Source organism: Typha latifolia, chromosome 1 (genome assembly GCF_019914945.1).
Source record: "Typha latifolia isolate L0001 chromosome 1, TyphaL0001v2, whole genome shotgun sequence".
In the NCBI taxonomy this organism is placed as follows: domain Eukaryota; kingdom Viridiplantae; phylum Streptophyta; class Magnoliopsida; order Poales; family Typhaceae; genus Typha; species Typha latifolia.
This window is the reverse complement of record NC_133086.1, coordinates 9,000,529-9,021,462: the sequence shown is the minus strand read 5'-3', so window position 1 is coordinate 9,021,462 and position 20,934 is coordinate 9,000,529. Positions and strand designations below refer to the sequence as shown.

Sequence of the window (20,934 nt, the reverse complement as noted above, 5' to 3'; positions counted from 1 at the left end):
AAATAGAGCAAAAATATGCATAGAGAAGAGGAAGTGATGAGAAGAAGCACTGGTGGTAACTTTCAGAGATCTAGATCAGTTAATATACGAGGAGAGAGAATATGGGGGCAGCAGTTCTACCCATAAGACTCCTGGTGTTACAGCAGAGTCTGAAAATATTGGACCAATGGATACATATCTTCAAAAAAAAGGGGTCGTACACAAAATTCAACCAAGATAGCTCTCAAAGGAATTAAAAATGCAAAGAAACACATTGGTAGAGCTATCTCTAAATTTTTCTTCTACAACCATATTCCTTTCAATGTAGCTGATAGCCCTTACTATCACACTATGGTGGATGCTATACAATCAGTAGGGCCTGGTGTTCCCCCTCCTAGTTCAAATGATATTGCTACTAAATATCTTGACTCAGAGGTAGATGAACTTCATACTTATATTGAGACATTTAAACAGTATTTGGATGAATTTGGTTGTACACTAATTTGTGATGGGTGAAATACACAAAACAGAAGAAATATAATTAATTTCTGTGTACTCTGGCATGGGGACAATATTTTTAAAGTCTGTGAATGCTACTGCTCATTTAAAAAATACAGATTATATTTATCAGTTGATGGATGAGATGATACAAGAAATCGATGAAAAAAGAGTAATCCAAGTGGTTATTGATAATGGGGCAAATTATAAAGCTGCTGAAAATTTACTGATGATTAAAAGACTTCATTTATATTGGACGTCATGTGCTGCACATTGTATTTATCTGATGTTGGAGGATATTACAAAAGAGCCTGAAATTGACATGGTCATATGTGAAGGTCGGAGGTTAACAAATTTTATCTATAATCATGGTTGGGTTCTTAATTTACTCAGGCAGATGACTGGTGGTAGGGAGATCATCAGACCCAGCGTCACTAGATTTGCCACTCACTTTTTAGCCTTGGAGAGCATCATGCGCTACAAAGATGATATTATGCGGATGTTTACATCACAGGAGTGGTCTATGAAAATTAAGAATATAAAACCTAAAGATAAATCTTTAGGTGAAACTTTGAAAAATATGGCTCTTGGAAATACATTTTGAGATAATATTACAATTGCCACCGCAGTATTTGAGCCTCTTGTCAAGGTATTAAGACTTATAGACAGTGATGACAAATCTGAAATGGGTTTCTTATATGAGGCAATGGACATAGCTAAATAATCAATAAAAAAAATGTGGGCCAAAGTTATAGGAAGTGGTAGAAGATGATTGATTCTAGATGGAACAAATAACTACATAGAGATATACACGCTGCTGGTAAGTATGCTTTTAAGTTTTAAGTTTTAATTTACTTTTATTTATGAATATTTAAAAATTTGAATGCTTACAAATTTTAAATTTCTACAGGGTATTTTCTTAATCCAAGATTTCAATTCTCTAAAAATGTCAATAATGATAGTGAAGTCTTGTTAGGGGTTAGAAAGGTAATCAGCAAGCTTGAGCCCGATATTCATAAACAAATCCTGTGCAATAAAGAAGTGAGTTATGATTCAATTAAATAATTTTATTATTATTTGTTTCAAGTTTTAACTTTCAATATAATCAATAAGCTAATAATATATTTCTGATTTCAGATGGAGAGATATAGATTGAGAGCTGGGCAATTTAGTACTGCTAAAGTTGCTGCAACTATATCTCATAACACTCCAGCTAAATGGTGGTCTATTTATGGATGGGAGGAGGCACCAAATTTAACGCCAATAGCAAAGAAGATTTTAAGTCAAACTGTGTCTTTATCACAGTGTGAAAGAAATTGGACTACTTTCTCTTTAATCCAAACAAAAACACGCAACCGATTAACAATGGAAAGATTGGAGAAGTTAATTTTTTGTCATTATAATATGAGATTGAGGGAGAGAAATTTAAGAAGGCAGAAAATGAACAACTGATTGATTTAAATCATGTTTTTGATGAAGAAGACCCATTGACTCCATGGATCAAAGAAATAGAGGACAAGTTATTAGATGACAGAGATAACTCATAGTTAGATGAAATATGAGAGAGACCACGACGAGGGCAGAGGCTGGTACGAGTCATTCAGCAGCGAGAGATAGTATACCTACTAGTACTAGTCATAGTCCTGATGATACATATGGTGGTGAGATCGTTCCATCAACATTTGTTGAGGAAAGTTAAGGAGGCATGAGTAAAGACAGAGAAACTGAGGATATATATACATATCAGCGACGTCGTCATGAGATGTATTTTGGTTCCTATGATTATGGTACATCGAGTATTTATTGTTTAGAGCCATCACAAGATCCATATGCTAGTTATTATCCTCAGTATTCTCAAGCACAAGATCTAAATAGCTGGTTATTATCCTCCTCAAATGCAAGTCACACAACAAGATCCATACAATATGACTAGTATGATGGAATCACTTTTTGGAACATCAGGTCTCAGATATCAATATTTATAAACTTATGGTGATTATGATGATGAAGACTATAGAAATTTACGAGAAGCAGCTCGGTATTCAACAAAGTTTTAAATTTTGAGTAAGTTAATACATTTTTTAAAGTTTTTATACTTCATATGTGAGTAATTTTTGTTTTCTTATTTTTTGTCATTTTTTCTAAATTTTTCTACATTTTTCTGCATTTTTTAATAATATTTAGAATTTTATATAATTAAAAAATAATCCGATCCGATATGAACGGCCGATACGTATCGTTTTTCTGGACGGCCGATACCGATCCCGATCCCGATACTGGGAACCTTGATAGTACCACAATACTACACTTACATTATTAAAACAAACTACTATTATTGTTTTAGCATTTGCAAGGAAATCAACATGAGTGGAAAATAAGTGACATTACTTAGGGTTAACAAACTCTGCAATGGCACCTCTTGTTTTCTTGAGCTCCTCAATGTAGGGTTCAAGTTCCAAAATCAACTGGAGAAGAGCAGATCAACTTGGTCACTAAATTGTAATCAGAATGAGATTTTGCTAGAAACAATACAATATTGCAGCATTACAAGTGATTATTTTCCCCTTAAAAAGATGACAAAGAATCATGAATATTCAAATTACTAGTCAGAAAGAGTGATGATATGGTTGACATTATTTCTTTTGTAAAAGCAAAGTCATGGAATAGAAAAGTAAATATAAGATAAGTAATATACACATTTATAAGGTAAGTACAAATATTAGACAGATCTACAACCTTTTTTTCTTCTGCTTTCATACTTTAAATCATACTACTAACAATTGAATCTATATGAGCACATATCAGAGGTTAACTCAAGCTAAAGGTTGTCTGTAGATTAGGTTGGTCAGGCAGACATTCACCCAATTTTGTTCGAGCTATCTTGAAAACCAAGGAACAGCAGGCTGATCACAATAAAGATCGACTAAAGGACTGGGTTTCCAAAAGCCAATACATACCCTATAGTCAAAATCCTGACCAAAAGAAAAGCAAATAAATCCCACACAAAAGTATTCTTTCATTTTTTCTTTAGCTCTTTGATATTACAATTAGCAAAAGATAAAGAGAAACTGCAAAATAAAAAATAGTACACTTTTCTTTTCCTCTTTTCCTCTTTTCCAGAATAGAGGCCTTATCTTTCCAACTTTGGGACAGAAATGCTGTTTGGACTCAGGGGAAAAGATTACAACATTGCAAGAACAAGAAATCATCAGGCCTTTTCTATTCTAAATCAGAGAAAGGAGGGTATGAGCCCACTAAATTCTTACTTTCTCTTGCCTAGAATCTGGCCAATCCAATTATTGCAGATAAGAACCCAATTAGTCTCAATCAAGCAACAATGGATTATCTAAACTGATTCATCAGTAAGACCCACCATAGCACTCTCCGACAGTCCAGAAGTTTAGCTTGTTTGAACATTTGTAAATGAATTGGAAAGATAAAAGCAAAATAAGAAATCTGATCAATTTTTTAATGAGATTCAGTATCTTAGCACTCATATAGAGTTTTAAGTGATCAGAAGATTTAGCTTGTAAGGATCACAGATCACTATAGATTTGATAGCAATAGTACAATCATTTCAGTATTTCGAACTTTATCACTGGTTGCATGATCAGATCACTAAATGCTACTCATAGTACATAAATATCAGAAATATTGTTATGTTGGATTAAAAGGAAATACATACCTGGTTTATATTTCCAGGGTAAGGAGAAAAGCCTGTCTCACAATTCACATCTCCATCAGCATGCCCAGTAGCTCTAAGTAGCGGATCAAGCTGATTGTACTCAACGTTAATAACCATTGTCCTCCCTAAAACAAATTCTTCATTGCATTAGTATCAAGAACATATCATGGAAAAATTATAATACATATTGTTGAAGAATAGAAAAAGGAGGAAAAACAACATTCTAATACAACTGAGGATCAAATAAGTATAGAGCTTTCTTCAAAGCTCTGGCCAGGCTTGCCAAGCTCTAATCCTGACTCTACACTTGCAGCAAGGTCTATAATTGATCCACACTTCAATCATGAGATGATAAACTCATTTTGGATGTGCTCTCTTATTATCACGTTATGGTAGTAGATTTTTGGGAACATTAAAAGAACAGAAGAAGTAGCAAGCATAAATCCTAAAAGTGGATTGTCCATTAACTGGAACACATTGATTCTATGTCAAGTGCCAACACTAGTCCAACATATGAAGAACACTCTTGAACAAGGGTAGAAGCAAGATAAAGTTCTCATATAGAGAAACGTCCACCAACATACAACCATAAAATGCTTTTATTTGTTCCTATCACAACCATCCTAATCTATCTGGCCAAGGCTTTAATTGTGGCTGGTCTACCCCGTGCTGACAGCTTCTCAGAATAGTACATGCCAGTCAGCAAGGACTACGCAATACCATGCCAAGAAAGGAAATAATGGCATGACCAAATATGACATGAGGAAAACCAGGCCGTGCCAATCTTCATCTGTATATTGGCACCCTGCTAAGTATGTGGCTAAGTGGCATGAGTTGCGCTGGTTGATACATAAATCCATGTCCCTTCCTGGCTTCTTGCACAACTTGCCAATCTAGAGATTCTCATTTCCTATTCTAATGAGGAAAACAGACATTGTCATTTCTGCTACATTCACATTTTAGAGTTGTTCTTTACAAATCCTTAAACCAAGAATTTAAGTATAGTTCAGTACTGTTCATGTGAGGCAGTAATATCACAAGCCAACAGCTTGCTTGCATGAAAGCCATTGTCACGATTTGTACCTAGAAACCACTTCCCCCAATCCTTATCCACCTCCACCAACTGCAATTTCACCATCACAAAGAAAACCATTGTCAAAGTATAGTTCAGTATTGTTCATGTGAGGCAGTAATATCACAAGCAAACAGCTTGCTTGCATGAAAACCATTGTCACAATTTGTACCTAGAGACCACTTCCCCCAATCCCTATCCACCTCCACCAACTGCAATTTCGCCATCACAAAAAAGGGAAAAGGACAAAGCTCAAGATATCACCTTAGGGTCTCAGTCACTTGAGGGAGGTCATCTCATCTCATCCAACTTAATTAAAGTATTACTTTATTATGGGTTGTTAATATATCCAACCACAAATTGAATCCAAAACCTACAAGTTAAGACCATTGTTAATCTTAAATATGTATCAGAATTCAGAACTACTTGAGATAGGAACTCAGGACAAGCCCAAAGCCGACCTGGTACTCTAATCTTCTTCCTCTTCTCTCCCTCTTCATCACTGTTGATACCCCTCTATCTACCTCTTCTTCCCTTTGATTTCATTAATAATTATGCCATATGCTTTGCAGCACACCAAGCCATCTGCAAGACGCCATGCCACAAAATAAGAAATTGTTCTTTTGGTTATACACTCATCCTTAGTTAAACATCACTAGTTCACCACCACCACAAATACTGCCATTTGCCAACGATTCAGCATTCTGAAAATGAAAACTAATTTTAGGCCTTAAAAATCTCTAACAAGAAACTGTACTTATTCTACTCTCATCAAGAAGTAACTGACCAAGAAGAGAACACAAACAGTCGTATGTTGTTGGGGTAAACCCCTAGTATTGCATTACTTTTTTAAATAGGTAAGGCACCAATACGAACACTCTTGCAACCATTGATTAATAGAAAATTTCATTTCTCCCCAATTATCCTCTCACTACTCATACATTTAGTGAAATATCCTCATCCACATCTAAATATTTATATGTTTTACAAAAATCAAGAGCTTAATTCTTAGGGTGTTGGGAAGGAACTTTTGCCAAACAAGGAAAGAAGATGCATGGGACAGCCCTCAAGACTGCGAAGACAACTTTAGAATAGGGAGATAACTATAGAAATGTTGGATGGTGACAGCAATGGTGGACTGTCAAAAGAAGATAGTGGATGACAGTAGGCTAGTGTCATTGTATGATGCTATTCTTGTGCAGGAATCTTTCTGGCACAAGATGCGTGGGGCAGCCCTCCAGGCACTAAAAGCATTTCAATATACTCATTCGTTATACTCCAAAACTAACCAATTATAAAATAAGCAGAACTACAACAGAAAAGCAATATAAGTAATGACAGTCTACATTTATTTAAGAGGTATTCCTTATTGGTTTACCATCATCATGGGTAAGCTTTGTTATTCCTCCAATAGCTTCCTTTGCTTTCCGAGGAACAGCAAGAGAATTGACATTGTATCCTTTTGTGGCGCTGACACCCAACGAAGCTGGTATGGCCTATTTAAGTAATAAAAGTATAAGCAGATACTGTTAGCTCATACTTTCACATGCAAATTAGAATTCACCAAGGAAAAATAGAAAGCTGAATTAAAGAAACAGAAACCCAGTATAAACCTTAAACAGTAGTCCATTTGTATCCTGGAAGAAAAGAACCCATTTTACACCAGCATTCTTCCTGGAAAAGGGGACACTTAGATTCATCACTGGCATATATAAATTAGTTATACTTATTCAGAATTTATGAGGACATTAATTGTATCTACTCTTAGTAGTTAGTATCTAAAATTATTAAGTTCCACCTTCAAAATGGCATATAAATTCTTTCTTAAAGATCTCTAAGATAGAAAAGTAGGACGTCACAAATTTACAAATAAACATACCATTGATCAAGCAAGCCGCTGGAATAAAGAAGTGCATGCACATCTCCATGGCCATGAGGTTTCGTCTGTCCAAATAATGAACTTCTCTTAGGAAACTAAATATCACAACCATCTATAGGTAACAGCTAACCTATCATAATTGATTAATTTTGTCAAAGAAATCTGGCAAAGAGATGCATCATCTCTAGATAATATTACCTGGATTTTGTACTTATCATTTATGTCTAATGCAAGCCTTGCATTATTATCATCTAAACATGCTACTTTTTCCTGAAATGAACATCCAAAATGCAGTCAAAACTATATCCTGTACTTAACAGATCTACAAACAAAATTAAATGAACCATAAAAATTTTCTGATATTCACCTGCTTAAGAAGCTTCACTTGTGTGGGTTTCATTCCAAAGTAAGAATTTGATTCCAAGAGCTCTAAGGTGGGTGCATTAGTATCATCCGATGTCATTATCACCAAGGGAATCAGAGTACGATCTTGACCTACCAATTCAATAATGTAAACATCAATAGAAGAGATTAACTAAATGAATACTTCGCTAGAAGTACCGGACAGGTACTTACTGATAGAATGCCAAATAGGTAGATAATAATCTTCATAATTTATTAAAGTCGCTTTTGTAGACCAAAGAAAATTTGAATATCAATTTGACACAACTCTTCCATGATCTTAAAAGAGTTGACGTCACACTTCTATAGAGCAAAAGATGACCTATGATTCACAAGCCAATAAAACAATATATTGTGTAGATTGATATAGGACATAGCAAAACAATGTGGTATGAAGTCTCAAATTTTCTCCCGTTCCACATAAATAAGGACTTGAACAGTTACAGTGTCAAGTACTCCCAGATATAGGCTTATTTTCACCTATTCTCATAAGAATATAATCATACATGCGAAATTTAAGATTTCCACTATGTAAGTTTGTTTCCGGTGTTTAGCTTTGTGAGAGAATATCAATTCAATTTCCACAAACTTGACTACCATATTCTGGTGTAAATGAAGTATGAAACATCCTATATCATATTTAAGATATCTTGATATTGTTGAACCTTTCTAGGTACTATAAATTTTAATCAAAATTACAACCACCAAAAGAAATTAACATTCATCTCTTAACTACCAAGGAAAGGAGAAGAAACTTGGCTATGAGTTAATGGTGAAAGTTCGGCAATTCCCAATTAGATATGAATTGTACTTTACATTGGAACAAATCTGAAATGTATAATTTAGATGAATAGCATTTTGGCATTTTGCAACGCCCATATGTATGAATATTTCAACCACAAAACAGTAGACCTACATGATCCGCGTATAGTCTTCATATCCATGCATATAGGTATACACCTCATAAATCTATTTAGAGTTGTGAAACTCAATGTTTTGAAAAGTGCCTACGGCAGCCGCCTCAGCATGGTGGAGCACCAGCCGCCCCGCATAGTGAATATGCAGCGGCGAATTGACTTTGGGGGAATAACGAGTAGGATCGGGCTAATGGGACGAGTAACAGGTAGAGGGTTTGAAAACTAAACTATTTTCAAAAACCGATCCACTCTTATCTCTTCCCTCGATTTGAGCCCTACCGCCGTCTCTCTCAAGCAATACTGAGCGGCGGCAAGCGCTGGCACAAGGCAACGACAGTGGTTTGCATTAAACTCTTCTCTCTCTCTCTCTCCGACAGGCGACGACGATGATCTTTCCGTTGACTCGCTATCTCCCGTTTTGACGATCTCTTTGCTTTGTTGTCTTAGAAAGTAAAGATGAGCTCGATGATCTATCTCTCGCTCTCTCTACTCCCCTCTTTTTTGTTCTTTTTTTCCTATGTTTCCACTTTTGCCCCTGCTATAAATGGATGACAGGCTGGCATTTGAGAGTCTTGAAGGTAGCATCGGGATTTTCTAATTTTCTTAGTTTTTATGATATCAGTGATTGTTAAAGGAGAAAAAAAAAGGATTAGGTGATTCTAGGTTTTTCGCTAATTTATAATCTTGGTATTAATTTTGCTGCCCTAGGGATTTTAGATATATTAGAACATAATGTATATCATATATAATTTATTTTAATTTTTTTATATATTAAAATACTACATGCTCGCAGCCAGCATCCACCTTTCAAACACTGGTGAAACTTTGTTTCACCATATCCATGAGTGATAACCATGCATATAGTAACCACAACTCCAACTATATCTCATGTTTAGCCTTGTCAATCATACTGGTCATCAATCAATAGGAAAACAGTAAAATTGTTTTACAAAAAGCGCACTCCAGGTGTAAATAGAAAAGTACAGTACTCATAACTCAGCAGGCAAAACACATTTTCCTAGAGATTGCAATATCTATAACACAAATAAGATCATCTGCACACATAACTCTTCCTGTGTATAGTTATAATGCTGCATATGTAGTATGGCCACATTAGATACCACTAGACCTAGTGAAAATAAATATATTAGAGAAGTACTGATTAACTTTAAGAGGCAGTCAGAAACAGGTTAACAAACAATAAATTATCATAAAAGGCCATAGTTAATGCAAGACTAAATTTTTAGTTTGAAATGGACCAAAAAAAAAACTTCATTCAGGAGAATCGTGTGGATACATACCTTCGACAAATTTATAGCTGGCTTCCTGTAAAGCTAGAATAGATTCTATATAATGTTGGAGAAAGCATTTTCCAGTAGTGGTTTCTGCAGGAAGGGCCAACTGGAGCAAAATATCACATACAATTTGTATTATTGAATTTATTGAAATATAAAGACATTAAGCTGGCAGAGAATATAGTACAGCCATGTAATCAAACAGGGAAATAGACTCAAAACAACATATTTTACCTCATCATCGAAGTTGTCATCCAGACACATGCAAGCACCTAAGCGATAGATGTGGTACAAAGTCTCTTAATTTTCTAGCAAAATAATCCATTTCTTACTAGAACATAAAGTTCCATCTTCCACTCAGGCATCATAAGTACCTAATGTCCAAATGTGGAAGTGACATATTCACTCAATGAAGAAAATCATCTACAAGACTACAATTTACAAAACTCCTACACAATATTTAAACAATTCAATTTTCCTTTGTTCTCATTCATTTTATATTACCATTTCAGATTCAGAAATAACAGCTTAGTCATGAAGGGGTACTGATGGACAACTATTAGATTTATGTCACATGGAAATTCATCAAATACATATAAACATACTATGTGTGTGTGCGTATATATATGAATTGCATCCAATGTTTTAAAAGGTGCCCATGGTATGTGGGCGACCACCCCACCGCATAATGCCTAGGGAGTGTGAATACCTTGTTGGTCTAGCATTTTTAATGTATACAAAAAAAAAGTGGTTATATATAATATATACTAATATAGTATATATTAGAAAAATTAATAGTGCACTACACCAAAATACAAAATAATGATCATAATTCACAACCATTTTTAATGTACAACAGATAGATGATAACACACATCCCATGAGTGAAGCAAACCAATGGCCTAAAAGGCTAAAATGATATAAAAGTTACTATATTTAGAAAGCAAGATAAGGTCAGATTGGTTACCGGAGCAACAAAGCTAACATCAAAATTACATGTAGCTAAAACTCATGAATCATAATTAATCTTTTTTTCCTTTAACAATTACAAAAATCATAAAAAACAAAGAAAATTGGAAACAGACCGCCCTTCTACAACTCCATCTCAATTGCTAGCCTGCCACTTATGTACAACATCATAGAAAAGGAAAACTACAAACATAGAGAAAAAAGGAAAAATAGGGGGAGTAGAGAGAGCGAGAGACAAGATCCGAGATCTGAGCAAATCCCTACAGTTAGAGTACAAGCAGGGAGCAAATCTAGAAGAGCTCATCAACGATGAGATTAGCATCATCAGAGAGGGATAGGAGGATGCGGCGAAAAGGGAGGGGGGGCATGGGATGCAAAGGAGGAGCTCGACAAATGCAACACGGCCGAGGAGGTTGGCACGGACTATAAATCTCTCCATCTCATTGCCAAAGTAAAACGAAAAGTGCCCCTTTGGTGTCCTCCATTGGCAACGAATCCACCCCGCTACCGCAATCGCTACCTTTTTGGGCAAAAGAGGGTGGTACTATGAATTGCTTCATCTCGTCGCCGATCTAGGCATGCAATCCCACCAAAGCGACTCGCTCAGCATGCCAACCGCCAACGCAATCCAATCATATTCCCTATCGCATTTACTATTTGTGGGGTGGCCAATGCACACCCTGCTAAGCAAGCCGCCTAGGCAACCGCTTTTTTTGCTTTTCAACACATTGAGTTCATATTAGAGATAGTTAAGCTGGAACAATCATAGTTAATAAAAAGTCATGGAAATTGGATATTAGAGCTACATCAAAACTCCCACTTAAAAGGTCTAACTAATCATAGGAACTCACAATTTCATGCTTAAAAAGCTTTTGCACACAAATTGATTATATTCCAACTATACAATATAATCGTGTGTTTAACTTTAATGACTTTTAACTTATAGACATGGTTACCCAATCTCTAAAGTATCTAAAAGGTATGGTTGTGTCATTTAGTGAGTACTAGGGCTCAAGATTAGGATGTTTAATTCAAGGTTCCTAGTATCATAATTGGAATCGATATCGGCCATTCAAAAAAACAATACGTACGGCCGTATTGGCCGCTTGTATCGGATTGGACTATTTTTTAATTACGTAAAATTCTAAATATTATTTAAAAATGCAAAAAAAAATTTAAAAATTTAGAAAAAATGAGAGGAAAATAAGAAAATAAAAAATTACTCACATATGAAGCCTAAAAACTTAAAAAATATATTAACTTAAAATTCAAAATTTTGATAAATATCGAGCTCTCTCTCCCCTCCTCCTCTCAAAATTTAAAACTTACTAAAAAATTACTCACATAGACAAGATTTCCATTTTTTTTTTACTTATTCCCCCCTATCTCTCCTTTCCCTCTCTCTCACTCTCTCTCTCCCAGCACCGAGTAGATCCAATGACCTCTATTATTGCCGCTAGTTCAAATGATATTGCTACAATCAGGAGGGTCTAGTGTTCCGCCTCCTAATTCAAATGATATTGCTACAAAATATATTGATTTAAAGGTAGATGAACTTCACATTTGACATTTAAAAATATTAGGATGAATTTGGTTGTACACTGATATTAATGGATTACATAAAATAATAAAAATATAATTAATTTCCTAATGTACTCGAGCATGAGGACAATCTTTTTGAAGTTTATAGATGCTATTGAATTTTTTAAAAGTGCAAATTATATTTTTCAGTTGATGAATGAGATAGTAGAAGAAGTATGTGAAAAAATAATAGTCCAAGTGGTTACAAATAATCGGACAAATTATATTTTTTAGTTGAAGGATAAGGTAATAGAAAAAATAGGTGAAAAGAAGTACTCCAAGAGGTTACTAATAATAAGGCAAATTATACTTTTTAAATGATGGATAAGGTAGTAAAAAATAGGTGAAAAAAAGTAATCCAAGTGGTTATTAATAATATGACAAATCATAATATGCTAAGTGAAGAGATATCATTTATATTAAATGCTATGTCATGCACATTGCATGGATCTTATGTTGGAAGATATTGCTAAAGATTCTAAAATTTACATGGTCATTAAGGTCAGAGTTGACAAACTTTATATACAACTATAGTTGGGTTCTTAATTTATTTAAAAAACTCAAGCTCAATTGATGTTTTGTTCGAAAAGATCTAGAATCCAAATTTGATTCAGGCAGATAGCTAGTGGTAAAGAGAGCATCGTACACTATAAAGATGATAGATATTATGCAAATGTTTACATTACAAGAGTGACCTATAAAAATTATAAACATTAAACCTAAAGATCAAATATTAGCTTAAACTTTGAAAAGCATGGTTCTTGGAGATGCATATTAGGATAGTATTATAATTGACGCTCTGGTATTTGAGCATTTTGTTAAGGTATTATGACTTATAGACAGTGATGGCAAGTCTAAAATGAATTTCTTATACGACGTTATGGACATAGCAAAAGAATCAATCAAAAAAATGGGAACAAATATTACAAGAAGTGGTGAAACCAACAACTATAAAAAAAATATACACGCTAATTATAAGCATGTTTTAATTTACTAATTTACTTCTATTTATAGATATTTTGAAATTTCAATACTTATAAATTATAAATTATAAATTATAAATTTCTATAGGATATTTTCTTAATCCAATTTCAATTCTCTATAAATGTCACTAATGATGTTGAAGTATTACCAGATGTTAAGGTATTACTAGAGTTAGAAAAATAATCAGCAGACTAGAGCCTGACATTCATAAACAAATCATTTGCAATAGAAAAATGAGTTATAATTCAATTAAATAATTTTATCATTATTTATTTCAAGTTTAAATATAATCAATTTCTACATTGAGAGCTAGGCAAATTACATAGCTACATCTTATAACAATCCAGCTGAATGGTAGTCCATTTATAGATAAGGCACCACATTTAACAATAACAAAAAAGAAATTAAGTCAAACTATGTATTTATCACAATTTGAAAGAAATTATACTACTTTCTCCTGGGTTAACCCAAAACATGCAATCGATTGACAATGAAGAGATTAGATAAGTTACCAATTACAATATGAGATTAAGAGTGAGAAATTTAGGAAGGCAAAAAATGATCAACTTATTGATTTACATCATGGTTAGCAAGATTTGCCGATCCCGATCCAAAAATGACTGGGATCCACCAGGATTGGGTGATCCGAATCAGGATCGGTGGGTTTTGGGTTAATCGGGCCATATCTATTATGAATTTGACCCGAGAATGATCCAACCTGTATCAATTATAATCGATATAAATTCTCTACTTCTCTCTTTCTTTTCTCTGTTTCTTTTCTCTCTCTCTATCATTCTCTACTTCTCTCCCACCCAATCGGCAGCACCCGATGTAGATCTCCACAACCACGACGTCCGGCAACATCCTCCGACCAAGATTCGGACCTTCAGTAAGTATTTTATTTTTAATTTATTTGTTTTCCTTTCTTCTCTCTCCGACGCCCCATCTCTCTTTCTATCTCTACTCCCTTCAAATCCGACGAGACCCTTCTCTACTCTCTCTAGACTCTTCCTCTCTTTCTTCTCTTTCTTTCTCTCTTTATTTCCTCCGCTTTCTTCCCCCTCTCTCCTTCCTCTCCGTCATCTCTATTACTGTAGCAAAAATCTGCTGCAGTACCAGAGAGCGAGATAGAGAGATGAGAGAGAGTGGAGAGTTAAAATAAAAGAGAGAGAGGGAAAGTGAAGGGAGAGAGATGAAAAAAATCAGAAAAAGAGTTGCTTTGCGGCAATAAAAGAGATAGAAAGAGAGAGAAAGAGAAGGGAGAGAAGAAATAAAAATATAAGAATAAAAGATTTGCTTTGACAATAAGAGAGGAAAGATAGGGGGGAAAGAGAAAGGAGAGAGAAGAAATGAAAAAAAATTAGAAAAAATGATAATTGTTGGCAAATTAATATGTTACATTTTATTAGTTTTTAGGCTTTAAATGTGAATAATTATTATTATTTTAATTTCTTGTTATTTTTCCTAAATTTTAAGAAATTTCTTTACAGATGAGGAGGGCAATGAAAGAAAGCAGAAATACACAAAAGATGAGGAGATGAAAAGCAATGGTGATAGAGTTTAAAGATCTAGATCAGTTCATATACAGGTAGAAAAATAATATAGGGCCAATAGTTCTAAAACTCCTAGTGTTAAGTGCATTACAGTGAGTCCTGAAAATATTAGATTGATAGATACATATTTAAAAAAAAAGGTCGTATACATACTACTACAAGACAACTCTCAAATGGATAAAAAATTCAAAGAAGCATATTGATATAGCTATCTCTAAATTTATCATCTATAATCATATTCCTTTTAATGTAGCTGATAGTTATTATTATCATACCATGGTGGATGCAATACAATCAATAAGATCTGGTGTTCTGCCTCCTAATTTAAAAGATATTGTTATTAAATATATTGAGTCAAAGGTAAATGAACTTCACATTTATATTGAGACATTTAAAAAGTATTGGAATAAATTTAGTTGTATATTGATGTATGATGGATGGACTATAAAGAACAGAAGAAATATAATTAATTTCTTAGTGTATTCAAGCATGGGGAAAATATTTTTAAAATCTGTGGATGTTACTACTCATTTTAAAAGGGTAAATTATATATTTCAATTGATGGATGAGGTAAAAAAAATTAGTGAAAAAAGGTAGTCTTGTTGGTTGCTATAATGGACAAATTATAAGACTGCTAGACAATTATTTATGATAAAAAGACAACATTTATATTAGACGTCATGTAATGCACATTGTCTTGATCTCATATTGAAAGATATTGCTAAAGATCCTAAAATTAATATAGTGATACATGAATGTCAGAGGTTGACAAACTTTATATATAATTATAATTGGGTTCTTAATTTGCTTAAGTAGATAATTGATCGTAGAAAGATTATCAAACTCGGTCTCACTAGATTTGTCACTAATTTTCTAGCATCGGAGAGCATAATGCGATATAAAGATAAGATTATGCAAGTATTTACATCACCAAAGTAGTCTATAAAAATTAAAAAATATGAAACCTAAAAATCAAAATTTAGGTGAAGCTTTGAAAAGATGACTCTTGGAAATATATTTTGGATAATATTACAATAGCCACCGTAGTATTTAAGCCTTTTGTCAAGATATTACGACTTATAAACAATAAAGATAAGTCTGAGATGGATTTCTTATATGAGGCTATGGACATAATAAAAGAGTCAACAAAAAAAGTTGGCAAAAATTATAGGAAATGGTGGAAATGTATTGACTCCAGATAGAACAAGCAACCACAGAGATATACACATTGTTGGTAGGAATGCTTTTAGTTGATTAATTTACTTTATCTAAATATTTTGAAGTTTGAGTGCTTACAAATTTCTACAGAATATTTTCTTAATCTAAGATTTCAATTCTCTACAAATATCAATAATGATACAAAACTCTTGCTAAGAGTCAATAAAAATAAATATAGGCAAAAATTATAGGAAGTGGTGGAAATTGATTGACTACAGATAGAATAAACAACTACATAGAAATATACACATGTTGATAAGCATGCTTTTAGTTTATTAATGTACTTTTATTTAAATAGTTTGAAGTTTGAATGCTTACAAATTTCTATAAAATATTTTTTTAATCTCAAATTTCAATTCTCTACAAATGAAAAATGATGATGATATCTAGCTAGGAGTTAGGAAAGTAATTAGCAAACTAAAGCCTGATATTCATAAACAAATCATTTACGATAGAGAAATGAGTTATTATTCAATTAAATAATTTTATTATTATTTGTTTCAAGTTTCAATATAATCAATTTCTTATAAAATGTATCCAATAATATATTTTAGATGGAGAAATATAGATTGAGAGTTAGCCAATTCAATACTATTAAAGTTGCTACAGCTATATCTTATAACAATCTAGCTGAATAGTAGTTCATTTATGGATAGGAGGCACCAAATTTAGCACTAATAGTAAAGATCTTAAGTCAAATTATGTATTCATCAAAATGCGAAAGAAATTTGACTATCTTCTCCTTGATCCACACCAAAATACATAATCGGTTGATAATGAAGATATTAGAGAAATTACTTTTTTGTCATTATAATATAAGATTAAGGAATAGAAATTTAAAATGGAAGACAAAAAATAATCAGCTAATAAATTTAAATTACATTTTTGATGAAGAAGACTCCCCTAACTCCATGAATCAGAGAAGTGAAGGATAAATTATTAGATAATAGAGACAACTCATGGTGAGGCATTAGGAGAGACCACGACTAGAGCAGAGACTGCTACAAGTCGTTCAGCAGCGAGAAATATTATAATTACCAATACCAGCGATAACTCTGATGATCTTGATAATACACTTGGTGGTGAGATCATTCCTTCCATATTTGCTAAGAGAAATCAAGAAGGCATAGGGATTAAAAATAGAGAAAATATGAATGTGCATACATATCAGCGACGTTGTTATTAGAATGTTGCTCCCTATAACTATGGTTCATTAAGTATCCATTGTTTGGAGCCATCATAAAATCATCTTTTTAATAAAAAAGATCCCTTAACTCCATGAATCAGAGAAGTAGAGAACAGATTATTAGATAATAGATATAACTCATAGTTAAATAAAGAATTGGAGGAGACCATGATGAAATTAGTGGCTGGTACAAGTTGTTCGACAGCAAGAGAAAAATACAGCTACCAGTCCCAGTGATAACCTTGATGATCATGATGATATGATGGGGAAATTATCTCTTCCACATTTGTCAAGAGAAATCAAGAAAATAAAAGAATTGAAAACAGAGAAACTGAGGATGATGTATCAACGATGTTGTAAGGATATTGCTTCACATGATTATGGTACATCGAGCATTCATTGTTTGGAGCCAATCGAGTATCCATTATTTAGAGCCATCATAAAATCCATATGTTAATTATTAATTATTATTATTCTCAGTATTCTCAGACATAAGATCAACATATTGGTTATTATTTTCCTCAAACACAATAAGATCCATTTGATTTGACTAGTATGATGTAATTACTTATTAGAGCACCAGGTCTTAGACATCATTATTTAAAAACTTATGATGATTATGATGATGACGACCATAGGAATTTATGAAAGCATGGTATTCATCAAAGTTAGTAAGTTAATACATTTTTTTTAGTTTCTAGGCTTCATATGTGAGTAATTATTATATTCTTATTTTCTTATTAATTTTTCTAAATTTGTAGATTTTTTTTTGCATTTTTAAATAATATTTAGAATTTTAGGTAATTAAAAATAGTTCGATCTGATACAGCCAATACATATCATTTTTCTCAGACGGCCAATCCTAATCTCAGTACTGAGTTTTAGAACCTTAGTTCATATATCGTCATCAATAGAGAGATGGCTAAGAACAAAGATGGTGGATCTTCTAGAAAGAGGTTGAAAATTTGGAATGATAAGAACAATGCTATTTTACTAGACCACTTTCTTCATCAACATGACACAGGGAAGAGTGGCAAAAATTTTACGAAAGATGCTTGGACAAAAATCAGCCTGGAATGTAGTGTTCAGTACATCTACTATTCATCACAACCTCTTAAATCTGAGGTAAGAACAACTTTGAAATTAGAAATGTCTCAAGATGATATTGTGGTGTGCAGAACTCAATAGTCAAAAGGTAGATGCACAAGATGATGAGGCATCAAAGACATGACATATAAATTAAGGATTGCCATGTCAATCGGTATGGGGCATGCCAGCTAGCACATACCATGTTAGCTTAGTACTAGTGCATGGCATGGGGGATACTAATGGCACCCCTCTCAAATTGCCATATGACAGCTATCCGTTGGTGCAACTCATCTTCTAATGGAAATCCTGGCGGTGATTCACCTTCTACAAGCAATCTGAGGAGGTGAATGTTGTGGATCACCTATGGGGTTTCATCGAATAGGACTCACTTGCAGATCATCTTTCCTAAGAAGATCTGTCGAAAATAATGAAACTTAAAATAGTGGCCTATCTGCAACTTCAAGTTAAATTTGCTTATTAGATCTACTTAATAAATCGATCCGCTGATGTGGATCTTTCACCATCTGACTTCAGCAGTCATCTTCCATAGGAGGGGCAAACAATTGGGATAGAGCATCGACGACATGTCGAAAGTGATCCTACCCAAATGTTACAATATGATCGATCATGGCTCTGAAATCAATAGGATGTGCTCAACTGTTTAAAGTATGTTAACCGAGTAAAGAAATCTAATAGCACAAGTGTAACACCCCAAAATAAAAAATAAAAAAATAAAAAAAAAATCTCTCTCTCTGACTGACGCACGTGCCGAGCACGCCACCCTGCCCCCTCCCTTTTCCTCTTCTTCTTCCCTTCCTTTGCCGTGCACGCCACCTTCCCCATCTCCCTCATCTTTTCTTTCCCTCACCGCAGCCCTCCCACCTCCAGCCTCTCACCTTCCCCTCCATTTGCTACCTCTCTCTCTCTCTCTCGTGGTTGCCGACAGCCGCCGAGCTCGCCGACCCTCCCCCCTCCGGTAAGCTCTCCTCCCCTCCTTCCTTTCTCCCCTTTTCCTTCCCCTCCTCGGCCTCGCGCTGTGCCGGACCCATGCCGCCGCCGTCCCCACGCTGCGCCGCCGGCCTCGTGCCGCACCGCCGCAGCCCCGCAGCCTCATGGGCGCTTCTCTCCGCCTCACCCTCCTTCCATCGGGAGTGGAAGGAGATGGGGTGGAGGGGTACGGGTTTAACCCCCACCCATTTCCCTAGTGGGTGGGCTGCGGTGGTCCTGCGGCTCACTAATCTGTTGGGGTGGGCTGCAGCACCGCAGCCCACCGGCCCCGATCTGGGTGGGGCTGCGGCCGCAGCCCACCTAGACTGGGTGGGCTGCAGCCACGGCCCACCTAGCCTTGGATCCGGTGGGCCGCAGTGCGCCCATTAGCCCATTGTGGAGTGGGTGCATGCAGCCCCACTATTCCAACCTTGGTGGGCCGTGGCCGGGCCCCCCAGCCCACCAAGGCCCTATTGCTTTGTGGGTTGGGTTTGGGCCTACCCATTGCCTCTAACCTAGCCCATTTGGGGGCCATTTGGACCCTATAACCCTGTTTATCATTTTCACCTGATTCGATTAGCCTGATCCTCAATTTTGGGATAACATAAAATTCCTAGGATACCCTTGACTCGTACCAAACATAAATGTGCTAATAAGATAATTAATTCTATTAGTTCGCTAATGGCTTACTTACGTGAATTAATAAGATTTACACCGCGTGAGGAGGATTTTGGGCTTCCGGAGGAGCCGACTAGCTGACGAGTTTTACTATACCGTGGAGACCCCCCAGGCGAGTAGAGTTATACAAATCTAGAATAACATAATTACAGTCATTATACCTGTCATGATACTGTAGGAGATATCGGTATTAATGCATGCAGTTGGTACTCCCTATTATATCTTTTGCATACGTAGTTATTTATAACCTGTTCATCATAGTATTATGAGAATGTTAATGTGACATCAACATTAGTATGATAATGCTTTACATGTGTCCGGTATGGTATACCATTGCATAGATGTATGATTGCTGTGAACGTAGAATGTAATGATCATGATGACTATAATATGCTTTATGCACTCATAAACACTGCACCACTTCCACCTATCATTAGTAGTCGAATTCGACTAGGCAAGACTCTACTCACTCGCCCCGGGGTTAAGGGTAGAGTGTATCTTATATGACTATACTATTAGCGGCCTACACCGAGGTCGGGAAGCCCGTGTGGCATTCGAGGTAGTTATACCGCCTAGTTAGGACTAGATTATGATGATAGAAGAACATGATTGTGAGGCAGGGATATAACTCTAGCGGTACCCGACGACGCAGGGTTAGGGCGTCTGTTGATGAGCCGAGGGCTCCCGATTCTCCCGCCGAGGGCGGTGATAATTTAGAGAGAGTGAGATATGGGCTTACGACCGGGGTCCTGAGTCTGATGGCTACAGACAACCGGTCACATGTAGTGTCGCCATACACGTGTAGGTGATATTACCGCTAGATGTGTATATATCCCCCCTCGATGTATGAGATGATGGATGATTGTTTCTTAAGAGTATTTACCCTGTGTGGTGAACAGCTCGGTAAGCGATGATGAGTATGATTATTGCTTTGGTAGACATGAGATGACTAAACTGCTATT

The 20,934-nt window shown here is 35.2% G+C and overlaps 1 protein-coding gene across 2 annotated transcripts in view; it reads right to left on the bottom strand.

The window, feature by feature from the left end:
* LOC140800826 (UDP-sugar pyrophosphorylase) overlaps positions 1–20,934 on the bottom strand; it is a 39,482-nt gene that overhangs the window by 12,429 nt on the left and 6,119 nt on the right. For both annotated transcript variants that reach the window (XM_073155712.1, XM_073155722.1), the window contains 8 exons: positions 9,734–9,833; positions 7,481–7,608; positions 7,312–7,383; positions 7,114–7,178; positions 6,848–6,908; positions 6,613–6,730; positions 4,163–4,287; positions 2,866–2,942 (listed from right to left, as the gene is read on the bottom strand). In XM_073155712.1, the coding sequence (XP_073011813.1) occupies positions 2,866–2,942; positions 4,163–4,287; positions 6,613–6,730; positions 6,848–6,908; positions 7,114–7,178; positions 7,312–7,383; positions 7,481–7,608; positions 9,734–9,833 (746 nt within the window). The remainder of the gene's footprint in view (positions 1–2,865; positions 2,943–4,162; positions 4,288–6,612; positions 6,731–6,847; positions 6,909–7,113; positions 7,179–7,311; positions 7,384–7,480; positions 7,609–9,733; positions 9,834–20,934) is intronic.